Source organism: Octopus sinensis, linkage group LG7, assembly GCF_006345805.1.
Source record: "Octopus sinensis linkage group LG7, ASM634580v1, whole genome shotgun sequence".
Taxonomy (NCBI): Eukaryota; Metazoa; Mollusca; class Cephalopoda; order Octopoda; family Octopodidae; genus Octopus; species Octopus sinensis.
The window spans coordinates 29,203,058-29,223,324 of NC_043003.1; the positions used below are offsets into that span (position 1 = coordinate 29,203,058).

A 20,267-nucleotide genomic window follows, 5' to 3' on the forward strand; every position below is an offset into this window, starting at 1 on the left:
AAGCGGTCGGACTTTAATGGTGGGTTTGAGAAGGAAAGTGATTTATCGTTTTCAAGGACATAGCTAGACTGGATTCGACTGGACTGGAGTGGAATCTTGATTGAACCGCACTAAATTGAAATAATCTGGTGATGTACGTATTGTCCATTGGGTCATGTGGGGGCGCAATGGCCCAGTGGTTAGGGCAGTGGACTCGCGGTCAGAGGATTGCGGTTTCGATTTCCAGACCGGGCGTTGTGAGTGTTTATTGAGCGAAAACACCTAAAGCTCCACGAGGTTCCGACAGGGGATGGTGGCGAACCCTACTGTACTCCTTCACCACAACTTTCTCTCACTCTTACTTCCTGTTTTCTGTTGTGCCTGTAATTCAAAGGGCCAGCCTTGTCACACTCAGTGTCATGCTGAATATCCCCGAGAACTACGTTAAGTGTACACGTATCTGTGGAGTGCTCAGCCACTTGCACGTTAATTTCACGAGCAAGCTGTTCCGTTGATCGGATCAACTGGAACCCTCGTCGTCGTAAGCGACGGATTGCCAACAACATTGGGTCATATCTCCTATCTGTCTTAAGACGCAGCGCAGTGTGCTTGAGTGTGCATGCGTACGTTTTTTCAGTTTTTTCATTCACACATACGTTACATACATACATGCATACATACATACTTACATACGTATGTACGTGTGTATATACATAAACTTATACGCGCACACATACATATAAACACATATTTACATATATGCCTACTTACCTATTTGCATGCATACACACACACACACACACACACACACACACACACATATATATGCATGTATGAATATATATACAATATATATGTATGTATGCATGTGTATGCATGTATACATATGTATATGTATATATGTATATGCTTGTATACATATATATAAGTATGTATGCATATGTATGTATATACATACATATGTGTGTGTGTGTGTATATATATATATATGTATGTATGTATATGAATAATTAAATATATATAGCATAATTAAATCTCAGAATGAGATTGAAACAGTAATCCCTCGATAATGTAAAGTATAGAAGCCATCTTATCATGGCTAACCACATTGGGGAGGGGGTGTTACTGTAGCTTTATAGCCCCAAGAGATCTTTGTCTCAAGCTGGCTTTAGACACAATATCTGTGTCCTTGGGGTATTTGCAAAGGGAGGCCATCCCTTCCTCGCAAGCCTGAGTGATACGCTCGAACTAGTTTCGGGATATATAATCATATATATACACACATATACAGGTAAGTCTATATACATATATACGTGTGTATGTGTGTGTGTGTGTGTGTTGTGTGTGTGTGTGTGTGTGTGTGTGTGTGTGACAACAGAAAAAGAGGTTGTGTATGACAAGGAGCGAGATATACGATATATTAACGTTTAAATCAATTCTGTTGCTTTTATACTGTTAAAATGGGAAAAACTCCAATTGAAACGTACGTGACTTCGTCGACCGGTGTCAGATCAGTCGTGCTAACGCTAAAATACTCACCCTGAATCCTCAATTGTCCTTGTGCAGCGAAATTATTCAAACGCATTTGATGTCAAAATTGTCGGTAACTGCCGCAGATCTTTTGTTGGCCAAAATTAGCTGTGTCACTAAATTCTAATTTTTATCTCCTTTGATTTCAGTGTTTCCATCTGGGTTTTGTTGTTGTTGCTTTTTTTAAATCGTTTTTAACGATGTAACAGAATGAGCACATTAAGCTATAAATAATAATTTCAAATTTTGGCACAAGGCCAGCAATTTTGGGGGTGGGAAAAAGTCGGTTACATCGACCCCCAATGTTCAACTGGTACTTATTTTATCGATCCTTGTGTTCAACTGGTGTTCAATCTTATCGACCCTGAAAGGGATGAAAAGTAAAGTGGACCTCGGCAGAATTTGAATTCAGAACGTAAAGACGGACGAAATGCCGCTAAGTATTTTGCCCGGCATGCTAACGATTCTGCCAGCTCGCCGCCTTACATAAATCCATAAATAATAACACGTAGAATTTCGGGTTAAAACAATTAGATGACAAGGCGCAGGAGTGGCCATGTGGTAAGAAACTTGCATCCCAACCACATGGTTCCGGATTCAGTCCCACTGCGTGGCACCTTGGGCAAGTGTCTTCTATAGCCTCGGGCCGACCAGAGCCTTGTGAGTGGATTTGGTAGACGGAAACTGAAAGAAGCCCGTCGTATATATATATATATATATATATATATATATATGTGTGTGTGTGTGTGTGTGTATGTATGTATGTCTTTGTGTGTCTGTGTTTATCCCCCACCATCGCTTGTCAACCAACGTTGATGTGTTTAGAATAATTCCTGGGATTGATTTGTTCGACTAAAGGCAGTGGTCCAGCATGGCCGCAGTCAAATGACTGAAACGAGGTAAAAGAATAAAAGATGAGAAGTCGAAGTCCACTCGGGTGGTTTGAACATAATTCATTTTTAAAAATGACAGCCGTTCTACTATTATAATTGAGCACCCACCGAGTGTTCTCAGCCCATTTTAGATGTTATGCTCTTACCAGCGAGAATTGTATACTGTTTACATCATAAGAATTTAGAAACTTCGAAAGATATGAAATAAATCCTTTGTGACGATAGAAATTTTGTTTGTTTTGGAGGGGTTTTTGTCTTTCTTTCTTTTCGGTGGTGTACGAAGAAAAATATTAAAACTTGATCAAAAATAAACGCAAGCTGCATATATTATTAAATTCACTTTTACAAAAGATCTTACTTTCATTTGCTTCAGTCATTAGACTGCGTTTGCTGAGGGTTTTAGCAGAAAGAATCGACTCTAATGCTTCATTTTTAAGCCTAGTATATGCTCTATCAATCTCTTTTGTAGAACCACTAAATTACAAGAACATAAACAAACCAACACAGGTTGTTAGGCGGTAGCAGGGGACAAACACAGAGACACACATATATATATATATACAAACATATACATACATACATGCAGACAGACAGGCGGACAGACAGACAGACAGACAGACAGACAAATAGATAGATAGATAGATAGATAGATAGATAGATAGATAGATAGATAGATAGATAGATAGATAGATAGATAGATAGATAGATAGATGATGGGCTTCTTTCAGATTCTCTCCATCAAATCCACTCACAAGGCTTTGGTCGACCCTGGGCTGTAGTAGAAGATACTTGCCCTCGGTGCCACGCAGTGGAACTGAACCCGGAACTATGTGGTTGTGAAGCAAACTTATTACCACACAGCCACGCTGAGCCGATGCTTTTGTTTCATATTACTACAGGTGGCTAGTTATTGGCAATATCAGTCAGAAAGTCATGGAGTATATGCACCGACTCTTTACGTTCATATCCTGCCATAGTCAATTTTTGCTTTTTATTCTTAGAGGTTCGACAAAAGGCTTCAAATGCAGAACGATGGACGAGCGAAACTGAAAGAGCGATGGACCTTATAGTATCTGTTTCGTTTTGGGGGGATAGGGGGGGTCTATGTTCAAATCCTACCGCGATCTACATGCGCTGTCTGACTCAGTTTTGTCGATCTTTGCCGTTATCAGATTTGTTTGCTCCTGAGCAGCTATAATTAGCGCTTCGGCCTCGCGTTTCAGGTTTTCGTCATGTTAGTCATTATTATCATTATCATCCTTACTACTACTATTCCAAGTGTCGCACGGAGACCTCAAATAGTAACAGCAAGTTGAACTTTTACTATCGGTGTCATTTATGATTAGCAATGATATATTGTAGGGGAATGGAGACCAAAATCTGAGATCTAAAGTTCTGTTAAATTTGTAATTGATATTTTAGTTTTAAAAGAATTTTAAGAGAAAAGGATATTTTCGGGCTGACAGTGCTTTTCTTAGGATGTGGAACAGTACCCATGAGAACAATGTTTTGAAATTTTGATACTTTAGAGTTTCCTGGTATTTGGCCATAGTAATCAACATTGCCATTTGGAATTATCCCCAAAGCTTCGATTATCACATATACAGTTGTTATTCTTATATGTCACATTTTTGAGAGATTTATTTGAAGATCTTTGAACTTAACGTAATTTTTCAAATATTTTTACAGATATGTTTCAGTCTGCTGGGATTGACACATCTATAAGCAAACGTTCAGTTGACGTGATTTTTACAATATCTTGAAGCGTTTTAGTTGCTCGCATCGACTTGTTTCTATATATTTTAGAGTGAGACTTATCTTATTGATCTCTAGACATTGAACGATTTTCTAGTTAAGTTCTGACGTTAGCAGATACAAATCGAACGACACTTTTATACATTATATTCACAAACACAGCTACTGGCACACAAAAACGTTAAAGATATGTGTGGTTGTGTAAATATATATATATAAGTATATACAGGTATAGATATATATATATACATACACACACACACACAAATATATATGTATGCATATACAAACATGTTTGTGTGTGTTCGTTTAATAATAAATATGTGCATGCATGAATGTATGTGTGTATATATATATGTATATGTATATATATATAATATATATATATATTATATATATATGTATATATATATATATATATATATATATATATGTATGTATGTATGTATATATATATATATACATATATATATAATATATATATAACATAACAGTTTAACTCAGCTCCACATTTAAAGTTTCATAGACGTATGTATGACACGTTCACTCTGTTGCATAGATAGATAGATAGATAGATAGATAGATAGATAGATAGATAGATAGATAGACACAGCCTGCCAAATTATGGTCACCGTGTGTTAGTTACCTCAAAACTGAAGTAGAAGGAACTTGCTCAAGATGCCGCACAGAGAGGGGAAGCGGCACCTAATAACACTTCTTGTTTGTGTAGCGAACATCTTAACCAAACGGCCATGACCCGCGACTGTTTCTATCGTCTTTAACATTTTGTTCTATTTATTTATCGAGCATATGCTTTTCTACTCTGGCCACAAGGTCCAAAATTTTGGAGGAAGGGACCAGTCAACTGGTACATAATTTATCGACTCCCAAAAATGAAAGGCAAAGTTGACTTCGGTGGATTTATCGAGCATATTGGAGCAAGGAACTAAAGTTTGACAACGCGGCAACCACTCCAGAGTTTCAATTCTTTATCGTTACGACTCGTAGTAACACAATTTCATTTATATAGTCATAGTTAACGGATCTCCGTCAGTTTCGGCAATAAGGATGTAACTGTTCGATGAACTGAATTTCTTTTTTGCTGAATTACCATGCAAGTTGCTGAGTATTCCACAGACACATGCATACCATTGCCGCGTTCCTTTAGAAATTGAGTGACAAAGCGTATGACAAGGCTATACCTTTGAATAGCTTCCGTACATTTTCTTCCTCCCCAATTTCACTCACAAGGTTTGGGTTGGCCGAAACAATGATAAAAGACACATGTCCAAGGTTCTGCGTAGTGGAACCGAACCCAGGACCTTGTGACTGTAAAGCAAACTTTTTTAATCACTCGGCCAAGCTGCGTCTACGAAGTATGTCTACATATTATTTTCAATACATTAGAGTGGTAAATGCGACGAACTGACAGGATTGATAGTACCCCGGGCAAAATGCTTAGCGATATTTCGTCCATCTTTACTTCTTCAGTTCAAATTCCGTCGAGGTCGACTTTGACTTTCATTCTTTCAGGATCTATAAAATAAGTACCAGTTGTACGCTGGAATCGATGTAATCGACTTATCCCCTACCCCGAAATTGCTGGCCTTGTACCAAAATTTGAAATCAATACATTACAGTGGTGGATTGGGAAAATCGTTTGAATGTCGGACAAAATACTTCGCAGTATTTGTTCTGGATTTTTCTTTTTCTTTTTACATTCTGAGCTCCATTCCTACTGAGGTCGACTTTGTCTTTCATCCTTCCGGAGTCGATGAAATAAATTACCAGTCTAGTACAAGGGACGATGTAATTGAGTAGCTCCATCTCCCTAAAAATGCTGGTCGAGGCCGAAAATCAAACAATTATTTACATATGTCGAAATAATCTTTAGAGAAAATATATCTCCATACACATGTACAGCAACCGTAATTTCTACGTATATACTCTATTGTAATATCTTTCATACATCTATGAAATTATGACATACATAAAACGATAAACATCGCCTTTTCAAGCCTAGCCAGACTCATGGGCCCGGTTTCTCGGTTTCTGTGGCGTATATGTTCCCCCCAGCTGGACGGGACGCCAGTCCATTGCAGCGTCAAGAGAGAGTGAGAGAAAGTTGTGGCGAAAGAGTACAACAGGGGTCACCACCACCCCCTGCCGGAGCCTCGTGGAGCTTTTAGGTGTTTTCGCTCAATAAACACACACAACTCCCGGTCTGGGAATTGAAACCGCTATCCTCCGACCGCGAGTTCGCTGCCCTAACCCCTGACAAACATAGACACATATATATACTATCATAATTTCTGACGTACATACACTTTTATAATTTCTGTCATATGTTTCTGATTATGACATACATATTATTATCATAATTTCTGTCATATATTTATGACTTTATAATACACATAGACTATCATAATTTCTAACGTACATACACTTTCATAACTTCTGTCATATATTTGTGATTCTATGGCACATATAGACACACAATCGTGATTTCTGTAAGATATCGGTAACTATGACATATAGACGATCATACACAGTCGTGATTTCTGTATGATATCAGTGACTACAACTATCAGTAGTGCAAAATACTTTCACATATTGACTATATATGTGCAATTGAAGAATTTCTTTTTTACTCATTGGTTAATATTGGGTTAAATGAGTTTTGTTGCTCTGTTGTTTTATTTGTTGTTATTTTTTTTCTAATTGCATTACCAAATGGAATCAGATGCACACTAAACACAGACTTGTTTGTTTCCTTTTAAAATAACAAATGGAGTTGTAAAATGAATAGTATTTTAGACTCGAATTATTTTCTACTCGCCTTTAATAAATGTTAAAACAAGGCAATTCCTTTATTAATGTGTTGTTTTCGTTGTTGCTAATTTACTCTGGGTCAACTCTGATTGAGTAGTCACGACCCAAGGCACTCCAACCGAGACCATTCTGTCTTCTTCTTGACACATTAGAAGCAAGGTGTGCTTTGGGGTAAATTTGACTGCTATTTCTACCAGGTCAAGTATTCGCGTAGCCGATCGCTTTCTTGGCCCGTAAAACTTTATTCAAAATAGTGGGTTATATCTAGTACTGGATTTTGTTGAAGAGAGGCCCCAGGATTATGCAAGTAAGGCCCTTCCCAAATATACACCTTAACCAGAAGCACTCCTGGGTTTTGAGGCTTCAGCCAGCCAGACCTATCGGGTAAATCCGGTACTGTCTCTAGCCAGGTTGTAACCCTACCGAAATGTGACATCAACATCAGAATCAATGAGTTTAAAGGTTCTAATGGAGATAATGAGATAGATGCCGTTCTACATCTTGTATTTTAATCTTTATGCTTCGTTTTCCCTTTAGCATAATAGTGGTATATAACCACGTTATGCATGTTATCCAGGGTTGGATGTAGATGAAGCGAGGCCCTAGGCCATTCCACAAGTGATGTCGCTCCCAAAAGACCTTTGATAATGTCAAAAATATTATACAACTCAGCCGAAAGCCTCCGAGATTTTGAAGCTCAGACTGTTAAGTCTACAAATAAATTCAACAGCCCTCTAGATTTTTTAGCTCTAGGTTTCAGCTTGTTTAGATTGACAATTGCCCTGTCTACGACACACATGTAGTTCAACTCCTGTACGTGATGATGTCCACAATTTTTATCCATCTCAGTAGTATATTTACTTGATCGGTAAGAATGTTGACGTCATGGTCACAAAATCGTGGGTTCGATTTCTGGACCAGGCGTTGTGTTGTGACTTGTCTTTGAGCAAGACATTTCATTTCCCGTTACTCCAGTCTACTCAGTTGAAAATAAGTACCAGCTTTAGTGCTAGTACCTCCCTCTATCCTCCGACTGTCACATTCTCGATGATCAGCAAGGAATCGAGCGCTGGGGAACCAAGAGGTTGTCTATGTCTGCTCGCGATTAAATAAGCGCCTAAAACAACTAGCGAAAGTATGGTACGTATTACCAAGTCAAATTCACTCATGCGTGACGGCCATAACTGCATGCCGGCTACATTGTTATGCTTATGCTTATCTAGTGTTTACAAGTATGGTTTATAAATTATAGAGTATCAATGTTTCTAATTTTTTAAAAATGTTGCTTAACTGTATGTTTGTGTAAATTAATATTTTTAGTGGATGGAAATAAAACATGATAAGTCCGTTTACGTATGTGCATGTGTGTCTTAATACTTATATAATGCAAGTGTATGTAACTATCTGTATGTATGTGAATGTAAATAAATTGTGCAGAAGAGTTTCTAAGAAACAACTGCTGTTGTTATTTATTCGAGAAACACTTATCTTTAACTGTACATATTTAAGTATATGCATGTATGTCAGAGTAAGTATGTGTGTGTGTGTGTGTGTATGTACGTACATGTATGTGCGTACGTATGAGTGCATATAAATACATCAATTTTCTCAAGCAGACGACACTTAAGCAAAGCTAACTGGCTCAAAACGCTGTGAAGTCGGTAATTAGGGTAAACAGTCTTAAAAAGAGTGGATGGTATTGTTCAGTTCACATGGTATGAAATGTGTCTGAGAGTCTATCTCCTCGCCTCTCTCTTTCTCTCTCTCTCTCACTCTCTCACTCTCTCACTCTCGCTTGCTCTGTCTCTGTCTCTTTTCCTCCCTCTCTCTCGGCTGTTGACCACAGTAACAACTCAATACCTTCCTGTTTTACTGTTTGTTTATTGAGTATTTTGCTTAGCTTTTGTTTTGTTTTTTCCTTTCTTTACTTTTGATTATAGTTCAACAGCTTTCGAGTACGTACTTACCTGTAATTGTGATTATGCATATGCGTGTGTGTGTTTCTGTGAGTGTTTGTGTGTCTACGTGTGGATAGATTGACAGACAGACAGACAGACAGACAGACAGACAGACAGACAGATAGATAGATAGATAGATAGATAGATAGATAGATAGATAGATAGATATAGATAGATAGATAGATAGATAGATAGATAGACAAATATATAAGTATGACTGTATACACACAGACATACACACAGAAATATGCGTGAATAAACACGCACACAAGCACACACACATACACATATTTCCATTTTTGCGTACACACAGGTATCTATATAAATGTATGTACACATGATGTGTGTGTGTACACACACACACACACACACACACACATATATATATATATATATATATATATATATATATATATATATTAAATACTATTGGAACTTACTCACAAGGAACTGGAATCTTATATGTATACCATTCTGCTTAAATAATGGATCTACAAATGCAATATCCCTACATATCTCACGTCTATTTTCATTCCTCCACTTCACTCTCTATTTCATATCTTATCTACAATTGCATAACCATTTTCTTACTCCGTCTCCGATGAAGGGATATATAAAATATCCCGGAAACAGTTGTAAGACCTTCTATTTATAAATGTTCTAAAATCTTTCACAGCCTTGAATTTTTATCTTACTCTGAAAATTTTATATATATACACATGCTGATATATGACCTACGTTAGACTCCTCATTCGCATAATCACTGAACCTGGAGCTTAACTATAATCTATCCACAGCACTTACTCAGCATTACCTGACACCTTTGGGTTTTATTGACACCATTACCTCTCATAACCTCTCTCTCTCTCTCTCTCTCTCTCTCTATTTATATATATATATATATATGTAAATGTAAAAAAATACAAACTGGGACAAGAACGTGAAACATTTAGAAGACGATACAAAAAACACGGACGGGACATTCGAAGCCTTCAATCTTCAGTCAAGAACCGGATCATCTTCGCAATTTCGGCTGATTAATCTTGAGATTGCTCTGATCTGGCCAGCCCCAAAGGAAAATCTAAGCCAAGCGCATTAGATTCCTTGGAAGAAAGCCTCGAATGTATACAAAACAAGGACGGAAAACCGGACGATGTTACACGAGTGAAAATACAAAAATATGTAAAAACATTATATATATATATATATATATATATATATATATATATATAATATATATATATATATATAATATATATATATATATATATATATATATATATATATATATATATACATGTGTGTGTGTGGTGAAGGAAGGAACTGCTTCGCTGGAGAGCAGCTATAGAAACAAACAAGTTGAGAAATGTCAGCGGCGAAAGGAAAACAACAGAAATGCAGAGCGCCACCCTCTTGGTATGCAAGTACTGTGATAGAAGTTGTGCTTTAATCATAGGAAGAAACAGCCATGAAAGAAGCTGCAAGAAGGGGAGCCCCTGATATGTTCGATTAAGTGACCTCTAAGCTAAATTGACCGTCTGCATAGACGAAAAGGGCAAATTATAATAATAATTATTTATATATATATATATACAAAAACAAAACTGAAAACACAACACCTTCCAAATCTAGCGCTGGCCAGTTCGCTGACCATGGCCTGCCAAAAAAACGTAATATTGTCTTTGAAAGAATAAAAAGGCGAAAAACATTCTTACGAGGCCTGAAAGCAACATTGCGATCAATATCCTGGAATCCAGCCGGCATTGAACCAGCCTCAGAACCTTAGCAACAAAAAGTAGGAATACAACACGCGGCACAGCAGCAGATTGAAAGTGCCTCAGACCAATATGGGATAGGAAACCATACGTCACCAGAGGGGAAAATTACAGCACAGTAGAGGTGAGATTCCCTATAGAGGATGAAGCCAAGAAGCACTCAATAGCAACCCTTAGGAGTGACGAACTGGTTCTCATATATACCTACCTTTGCTGTAGAGCAGTTAAAATTATGATATTCAACGTGCCGCAAGAAATATACAGCTGATTGGCAGCAGTTGTCTTTTTGACATAAGAAACAAAACCAATTTCCGCTGATCTAAAGATTGCAGAAACAAAATTGGTCGGGCCAAAGGATAGAGCTATTATCCACTGAAGCATGGAATCCATCACAAACTTCGTCAATCTGCCAGACGTTACAAAGTTATACGTAGCCGTTGAGAGTAGAAGGCTGAGATGTCATTTATGTGAAGAGATACACCATCTCAAAGCTTTCTGTCCATAGCAAAAAGAGGAACGGAAGACCATCATTTCTGCCGTCACTAACAACTCAACAATAACAACACCAACAGCGAAAACTGTAGCAGCACTTATAGTGAAACCGGCCACGATAATAAAAAAAAGCATCAAAGACAGCAAGAGTAAAACCAACAGTCGCGAAAACAGCAGGAGACAGTGACTACAGTACCTACAGCAACAACAAGTGGAGACGCAATAGCCCAGTGGTTAGGGCAGCTGACTCGCGGTGGGAGGATCGCGGTTTCGATTCCCAGACCGAGCGTTGTGTGTGTTTATTGAGCGAAAACACCTAAAGCTCCACGAGGCTCCGGCAGGGGGTGGTGGCGACCCCTGTTGTACTCTTTCGCTCCAACTTTCTCTCACTCTTTCTTCCTGTTTCTTGTCCCCGACTTCCTACGCAACCGCTGAGCCTGGATACGCATTCATCTATCCGTCGATGCTCTCGGTGTCGGAGGTTGACTTGCTTTCTCTTCTGCGGGTCTTACGAATAGCAAAGGACTACGTTTCGGACTTCTCCCACTAATGGGACGAAGACCGCTTCGCTCAACAAACAAACAAACAAACAGCAACAACAGCAATGGAAGCAGAAGCAACAAAAACAACAAAAAATACACCAAACTCAAGAGCCACAATGTCACAGACTGCAGGAGCAACAACGGCAACAAAACCCCTTGAAACTGCAACTATATCAACAACAGAACAAAACCACAAGATTCCTCAAAACTTGCCCTTCCACGGAGACATGTGTGGCAAAAGTGACGGAGAGGATACTAAATGACAAACAAAACCAAACGGGAAAATAAAAAGAAACAAAAATACGTTAGCCACAAAACAGAGATACGGTCAAATGGGAAAGGTGCCTCTAAGCAACGATGCAACAACACTACCCCCCAACAGTAGCTGCACCGGCACAATCAACGTCATAATTCCATTGTCACCACCTCCCGCCAACATAGATATCATCCTCACAAGCACTACCAAATTCACAAAACACACCAACAGTCGGAATACAACCTCCAACACGAACAAAAAAAAAAAAAGAAATCATTAACAACACAGACATAAACAAATAAAAAAAAAGCTAATGGATTGCATACGCCAGTATACAAGAATCGTACACAATAACTACATCGCATTACTATTAGTATTCCACAGCACAAATATCGCCACACATAGTGCATTTAAAAATTAACATCAAAAGGAAACTTCAGTAGAAATATAAATGAAAAAACGGTATAACTGCTTTTGGAAACATCCTTGTGTCACTTAACTCTTTTCTCGCTAAACATGATTCAGAATAGGCCTGGAGCCACTTTGGATGTAGAGCCTTCTGCTCAACGAATGCAGGTCCCCTAGATATAGATGTGGTGGCCAAAAGCGAGACCAGAATTTCCTATCCACAACCTCAATGCTTATTTTCGGAGGATACCAGATCTACATATCCCCAAGTTGACCGGGATTAGGAGGTGGAATTTCTGTATTGTTTAAGGGGCGAGGTCTTAATCTCAAAATATGGAACATCGTCTTGAACCCAAAAGGTAAGTTGGTGCTCCTGGATGTGAGCAATAGCAAAGGGGATGTCTTCCGACAAACAGTTGTTTATGTTCCGACAGAGGCGGCACAGCCAGATTTCTTCAGGTTATTGAAGGCTTTCCTATGAATATATTGCTCTTTAGTCTTAGTAGGCGTCTGACGACGCTATCCTGGCTACACATTTGGATTGTATGAGGCTAAGTGATGCGAGAGGAGTGCAAAAGCTTCACAAACATGCTCAGGCGTTTCCATTGTCTGACAGGTACCAACTAGATTTTCCGAATGAGCTACTGTAGACATTAACAAATCGCATCGGATCATACAGGTCGTATCTAGATAGAATATTATGTAGGATAGTAGGTAAGGATTGCCTAGGTTGTCCACATTTTAAAGTCATCAGTTACAAACTAGTACTCTGTACGGTTGACCTAGACAGGTTTCGTAGGCAGAGACCCGATTACAGAGACCGGATTATCGAATTAGTTGAGCGAACGTTGACAGGACAATCGTCGACAACAAATGGTGGTTTGCCTTGAAATCGATGAGGTTTAGTAAAAAGTGGCAAACTTGAAAACTTAAAGGAGGCACGTAAGAAAGTCATCGTACCGACCTACTCGCGAACTTCGACCAATTTCTCACGAAATATGAAGGCTGCATGGTCAGAGCTAAGGTGCGTGCTCTAAAACACGAGTAGACGAAATCCAATAGGTGGGCTCGAATGGCGGAGGCGCAATATGTCAATAAAGCCAGAATCTGGTCATTATGATGGACCATAATGATTGCTTGCTATTCGACCCCAAGCAGATGTGTACAATTTTTTTGCAGTACTTCCGTCAATTGCTCGGGGCAATTGTCGGACCAAAAGGCAGGATAGATTTCAGTCCTAACTTGACAGCCGGCAATGACTCCTGTCGACTGAGGCATAGTGTTGTGAAAAACCAATAACAGCCGCGATGGGTTAAATTGCCTAGATTAGATGATCTGCTCCATGAGCTTTACTTCTATATGCAAGACTTGTTTTGAGGTCTTTTGGTAGATATCTACCGCAACTGATGGCACGAGAGAATTCCTGGTTCTGTGAGTCGAAGAGTGGTGGCACTGCTAAGAAAGGGCACAAACAAAGGGTTCACATCGTGACAATTTTTGTCCCAAAACTCTTTTAAAAGCGGATTTCAAAATTTTGGCTAAGGTGTTATCTAAGAGGTTGGCGCTTGTCATCGATGATTGGTGATGCACAAACATGCACCGTCACGAACATATCTATTCACAGCAACCTTCTTCTCATGCGATACATCATAGAGAGGGTGGATGAGGAAGCTGGCTGGATCTTCTTATTCACATCGCAGCATAAACAATTCCAGAAGTGAAAGAGATAGAAAGAAAGAGAAGAATCGATTGCAATACTAAAATGGTAACTAGAGTCTCCGAGAGAAATTTGACAGGTTTCTATAGTTTCCTTCAATAAAATTCATTCACAAGACATTGGTTGATCCGAGCAGAAGACACTTGCCCAAGATGTCACGCAGCTGGACTAAACTCGAGACCCCGTTCTTGGGAGGCGAACTTCTTAACAACATAGCCATGTCTGTACCTAAAGAAGTTAAAACATCGCCTCGCAGAATCGGACCTAGTGCCTAATATAAAGCGATAACCGTGCTAACCACTACACCAAATGTTAATAATAATCTTTTCTAAGTCAAGTACAAGACAATGGATTATTAGTGGCAAAGAAGCCGAATCTCCCTGAAGCCACACCCTACTATTCAGAAAAAAAAAAGACGCACAGTCCTCTATACTTCTAAAGCATACGAAATGGTCACAGTCGGAATGATTTGATCGTTGGTCTGCTCAACGAAGGGCAATATGAGGCGAAACGGCAAAAAGTATTTCTTCAATATTACTCTTTTTTGTTCTGCTTTTTTTTTTTTGCTTTTTGTTTTGCTTTTTTAATAAGGCGGCAAGTAAACAGAATCGTTAGCACACCGGGCAAAATAAGCATTGGGGTCGATGTAATCGACCTACCCACCTCTCCTTAGTTTGCTGGCCTTGTACCAAAATTTGAAACCAATATTCGTTTCGTAAGTGTAAAATAGTTTTTCAATGGCTTAAGGGAAACAACTCTTGTTGGATTGGTGATAATCTGTTATAACAACGAAGAATAAGGGCGGATGAGGAGGTGGAAGAGACAATAATAAAAAGATACGGAAAACAAGTGAAAAGAGCATAAGTGTAGACGGCGGAGTTATCAGTTAAAGAGAAGATAAAATATAAGGAAGGACGACAGATAGAAAGAAGCTAGAGGGCGAAGAGAAAACTTAAAGAAAGCAATGAATTTAGAAAACATTTATTATTGTAAGTCGAAAGATTAAAATACTTTGGAGGACTGGGTTACAAAGTATAAAGACACAAGGTGATACTAGAGTTTACATCACTTTTACAACAATAAAAGTATACTCTTTACTCTTTTACTTGTTTCAGTCATTTGACTACAGCCATGCTGGAGCACCGCCTTTAGTCGAGCAACTCGACCCCGGGACTTATTCTTTGTAAGCCCAGTACTTATTCTATCGGTCTCTTTTGCCAAATATATACATACGAATATATACATACATACATACATACACACACACATACATACATACATACATACATACATACATACATACATACATACATACATACATACATACATACATACATACATACATACATACATACATGCGAAGGGCTTCTTTCAGTTTCTGCCTACCAAATTCACTCACGAGGCTCCGAAGCTATAGTAGACGCTTGCTCAAGGTGCTACCCAGTGGGACTGATCCCGGAACCATGTGGTTGGGAAGCAAGCTTCTTACCATACAGCCACTCCACATTTGTGTGTGTGTGTGTGTAATGTGCGGATAATACCGGACTGACTTGGTGCTTCAAATTAAGTACCTAATTCAACTGAATCTCAATTATTTATGTATATATATATATATTATATATATATATATATTATATATATATATATGTGTGTGTGTGTGGTGTGTGTGTGTGTGTGGTGTGTGTGTGTGTGTGTGTGTGTGTGTGTGTATATATATATATATAATATACGCACACATATACATTCGTGTGTGTGTGTGAGTAATTCTTTTTGGGGGAATAGTGGATCTCGAAGCAGACAATAAAACTATGAATGATACGGTGTAAGTGTACACTGGACAGAAAAATTTTATGGTTACCCGTAGGACACGAACTCATAGCTTCTGTAAACATGATGGGCGGTCTACCATTGGGTCAAAGCAACCGTTCGAATCCTGCGGTCCTTTTCAGAAGCTTTATTTTTAAAAGCAAAACTTATATGTTGTTGGCATCCTAAGAACTCATAAACTTTCGACAGAACGTAAAATAGTTCTTTCTTTTTTTTTTTTTTTATTTTAGAATAGTGGAAATCGGAGCAGATGATAAGCCGATGTTTACATGCTATTATTTTATAGCTTTATTATCGGATCTTTTCGGTTTGAACGGCAGTTTTTAGCATAATTTCTAGGTAACTAAAAAAATTTAAACTTCCTATACTGGTGGAATGTGTTTATAAAACATCTTTTTCTCTTGGCTTTATTGAGAAAATTCTGTAGTTTGTAAGATATCTGTTGTTTATTTTCTTCAATTTCTGCAATTTCAACCAATCACTGACGTCTATTGAGGTAAAAAAAAAACATAACATTCTGTGCTGTATGAATATGTCCCTCGTTTAAGAAACAGATTGGGTTTATTTACATTTGTTAAGAAAAAAAGATACCCTTCCCCCACCCCTAACCCTAACTAACCTTAACTAACCCTAACCCTAAAACAGATTGAAATGCATTAGATCGATACTAGGGTCATAATTATGGATGACAATTTCATATGACACCGTTAGAAAAAACTGCCGTTCAAACCAAAAAGATCCTTATTATCTGTTTCGAGATCTTCTATTCAAAAAATAAATAAATAAACAATTATTTCACGTTCTCTCGCAACTGTCTGAGTTCTTATGACGTCAACTATATAAGGGTGGGTTGAAAATTTCATAGGCTGACTTTGAGGGTGTGATGTCAGAGCTGTGAAATTTTGCACGCATTTCAAGTTTTTGTATTCATAACTGCATTGTTTCTTTCCAGGTAAACTCACATCTGATTGTTCAGAGAAGACTTCAATAATAAATAACAGCGACTTCTCTTGAAAATGGACAAAATTTGGCATAGTGGTGTTATAAGGTACATGCATAAAAATGGTTTAACCCCCAATGACATTCATGCTGACAAGGTTTACTACTTTAGGAAATGGCGCTCCTGTTTTATCAACCGTACAAAAGTGGACAGTTGTATTTCGGAGGGGAAGTGAGAGTCTTAAAGATGACCGGAATGTCACTAACCAAAAGGTTGTGTGAAGTGGCCCGAATTGACGCTTAACAACAATAATTACTTATTGAAGGGCGATAACTTAGTTTCACCACCCTACTTTTTTTCTTTTTTTTTTTTCTGTGAGGCGAGGGAATTTTACAAAAACATAACAAAAGATATCCTCGTTCTCTAAACACTATTACTTAGAGTTACCTCCCTCGTTAACTCTCTTTTTTATTCATTTTAATATTTTCAAATGTGATTATTGTTTTCCCGGTTTTCCTTTATTTGTCTCCTCTGAGACCAGACGGAAATAAATTGTAAGTTACTTCATTTTTACATCTTCTGTGGCTTTTATGCTTTAAAGAAAACTTTCGTTATTGTTTTAATAATGATTGTAAGTAACCATGCGACGACTGTTTGTTTTTTCTAGTTACGAATATATTGTTCTCTTCTTGTTTATTTATTTAAATCACTGAACAGAATTTTCATCTTGTATTTACATTTTTTTGTTTTTGCTGGTAATTTCACTTGAATACCTGCACCAATATGGACATCTTGTACCAAAACTGCTCATCCGTGGGCTCCATTTGTTTCTTGTTTCTTGGAATGGTGGCTTTCTGTCAGATCTTGCCATCGGAAGACAACAGCTGGTAACCCCTTATTCAGTAAACAACAGATGATGTCCCTTAATTCAGTAGGCAACAACTGGAGGGTCTCCCTGAATCTAGACAATTGATAACATAGTCAAAGTTAGCAGTGTTGTTCTAATGGACTAAAAGAACCTTCTTTCTTATTTTATTTTCTTCTTACATTTCTCCTTCTCCATATTCTCTCTCTCACACACACACACTATATATATATATATAGCCTTACTGGAACGTGAAAAAACATTCGAGCGAGGTCGTTGCCAGTGCCGCTGGGCTGGCTCCTGTGCAGGTGGCATGTAAAAAAACACCATTTGAGCGTGGCCGTTGCCAGTACCGCCTGACTGGCCCTTGTGCCGGTGGCACGTAAAAGCACACACTACACTGTTGGAGTTGTTGGCGTTAGGAAGGGCATCCAGCTGTAGAAATTCTGTCAGATCAGATTGGAGCCTGGTGCAGCCATCTGGTTCGCCAGTCCTCAGTCAGATCGTCCAACCCATGCTAGAATGGAAATCGGACGTTAAACGATGATGATGATTTTATATATATATATATATATATATATTTGCAGTAAAAAGGTAGCTTAATCCTTTAGCATTCAGATTATTCTGTCAAATATAATGCTTATTTATTTACATTGTTTGAATTAGTTATTGCATTATCTTGTAGCTTTGAGATTTTTATGTGATTGTTTATATTTTTAGAGTGACTTTGAAGTGTAGGTATAAGAGACCAGATCTGGCCAGTTTGAACATAAAACTAATAGAATATTTGTGCTGGGTATGGCCTGTATAAATGCTATGGGTTAATGTAACATTACTAAAACCTTCACAAATTCTGAAGTTTTATTTTATTTTTTAATTCTCTATTTTTTTTTTTTTTTTTTCAGTTAATCGAAAATCTTCCAAAATGCAAAGAACCAAAAGAACGTCTCGTTTCTTCAACCAGAGAGAAGAAGAACTCAGTGATGTTTCAGACATTTCCTGCCCAGATATGGACATTTGTAAGTCAACAGTGAAGAAAAGTGATCAAAAGAGAAAGTAAGTTGGCCAAATAATAATGTGACAATCAAATATCTACTACAACTACCCCTTCACCCTTATTCGCTACATTCACCTCTGCACCCATCTCAAACCATCTGCTTCTCTCCTCTTGCACTCTAATGAACTTATCTGCCCACTTCCTGTGAAGGCACATGGCTCAGTGGTTAGAGCATCAGGCACACAAATGTGGTAGTGAGTTGAACCAGGTTGTGTGTTGTGTTCTTGAGCAAGACACTTTATTTCACATTCCTTCAGTTCACTCAGCTGTAGAAATGAGTTGCAGCATCACTAATGCCAAGCAGTATTGGCCTTTGCCTTTCCCTTGGATAACATTGGTGGCAGGAAGAGGGGAAGCTGGTATGCATGGGCGACTGCTGGTCTTCCATAAACAAACTTGCCCAGACCTGTTCCTTAGAGGGGAAACTTTCTAGGTGCAATTCCATAGTCATTCGTGAAGGGAATTTTTACTTTTACCCACTTCCTGATTCTTTGTCCGTGTTCTCTCTTGTGCTCACTTTCCATGGAAACATGTCCAGTCATCATGTCATTCATGTTTGAAGGACTAAGAGAAATATTACCTGTTGCCATCCCTCATTTCACAGATCATCAGACCTTGGGAATTTTCCCACAATGAATCTCATCTGACCCTTGCAGGGATGGAAAAGTAAACATTGAAATGATCATGATGATGGGTCAAATGTTTTTTCTGATTTTGTAGTGGAATGTGAGATGGGTTACAACAAAGTAATTCTCCCTGATACTTTTTATTGTAGATATGTCATGCAATGTTGGTTGGTTTCTAATCAATCCTTCATAGTTAATTACAATGCTCAGTAAATAATATATTAGCAATGTATAAGATTTCTTAAAATATAATAATTTAATAATCAAATTTTATGGCCTTGCAAGTTACTTGGTGACCCTGCCAGAGTGCTGGTGCCACTTAAAAAACATCCAGTCCACACTGTAAAGTGATTGGCATTTGGAAGGACATTCAATTGTAAAAACCATGCCCAAATTGACCTCACCTGTGCAAGTGCCACGTAAAAAGCACTCAGCCCATTCTGTGGGGTGGTTGGTGCTAGGAAGGACATCTAGCCATAAAAAGTATGCCAAAACAGGCACAGAAGTATGGTGCAGTCTTCTGCATAGCCAGCTCCTGTCAAACTGTCCAACCCATGCCAGCATGGAAGTAGAATGTTAAACGATGATGATGAGCTTATAAAGAGAGTAAGTTTGCAATAGAATCCAAAGAAACTAAGGCGGCGAGCTGGCAGAAACATTAGCACGACGGGCAAAATGCTTAGCAGTATTTCATCTGCCGCTATGTTCTGAGTTCAAATTCCACCAAGGTCGACTTTGCCTTTCATCCTTTCAGAGTCAATTAAATAATTACCAGTTATGCACTGGGGCCGATATAATCGACTTAATCCGTTTGT

General features: G+C 38.3%; 1 protein-coding gene across 2 annotated transcripts in view; it reads left to right on the forward strand.

The window, feature by feature from the left end:
• The first annotated feature begins 17,328 nt into the window (after positions 1-17,328).
• LOC115214083 overlaps positions 17,329-20,267 on the forward strand; it is a 60,165-nt gene continuing 57,226 nt past the window's right edge. For both annotated transcript variants that reach the window (XM_029783129.2, XM_029783130.2), the window contains exons 1-2: positions 17,329-17,458; positions 18,675-18,825. In XM_029783129.2, coding sequence (XP_029638989.1) covers positions 18,695-18,825 — 131 coding nt within the window. In that variant the 5' untranslated portion in view covers positions 17,329-17,458; positions 18,675-18,694. The remainder of the gene's footprint in view (positions 17,459-18,674; positions 18,826-20,267) is intronic.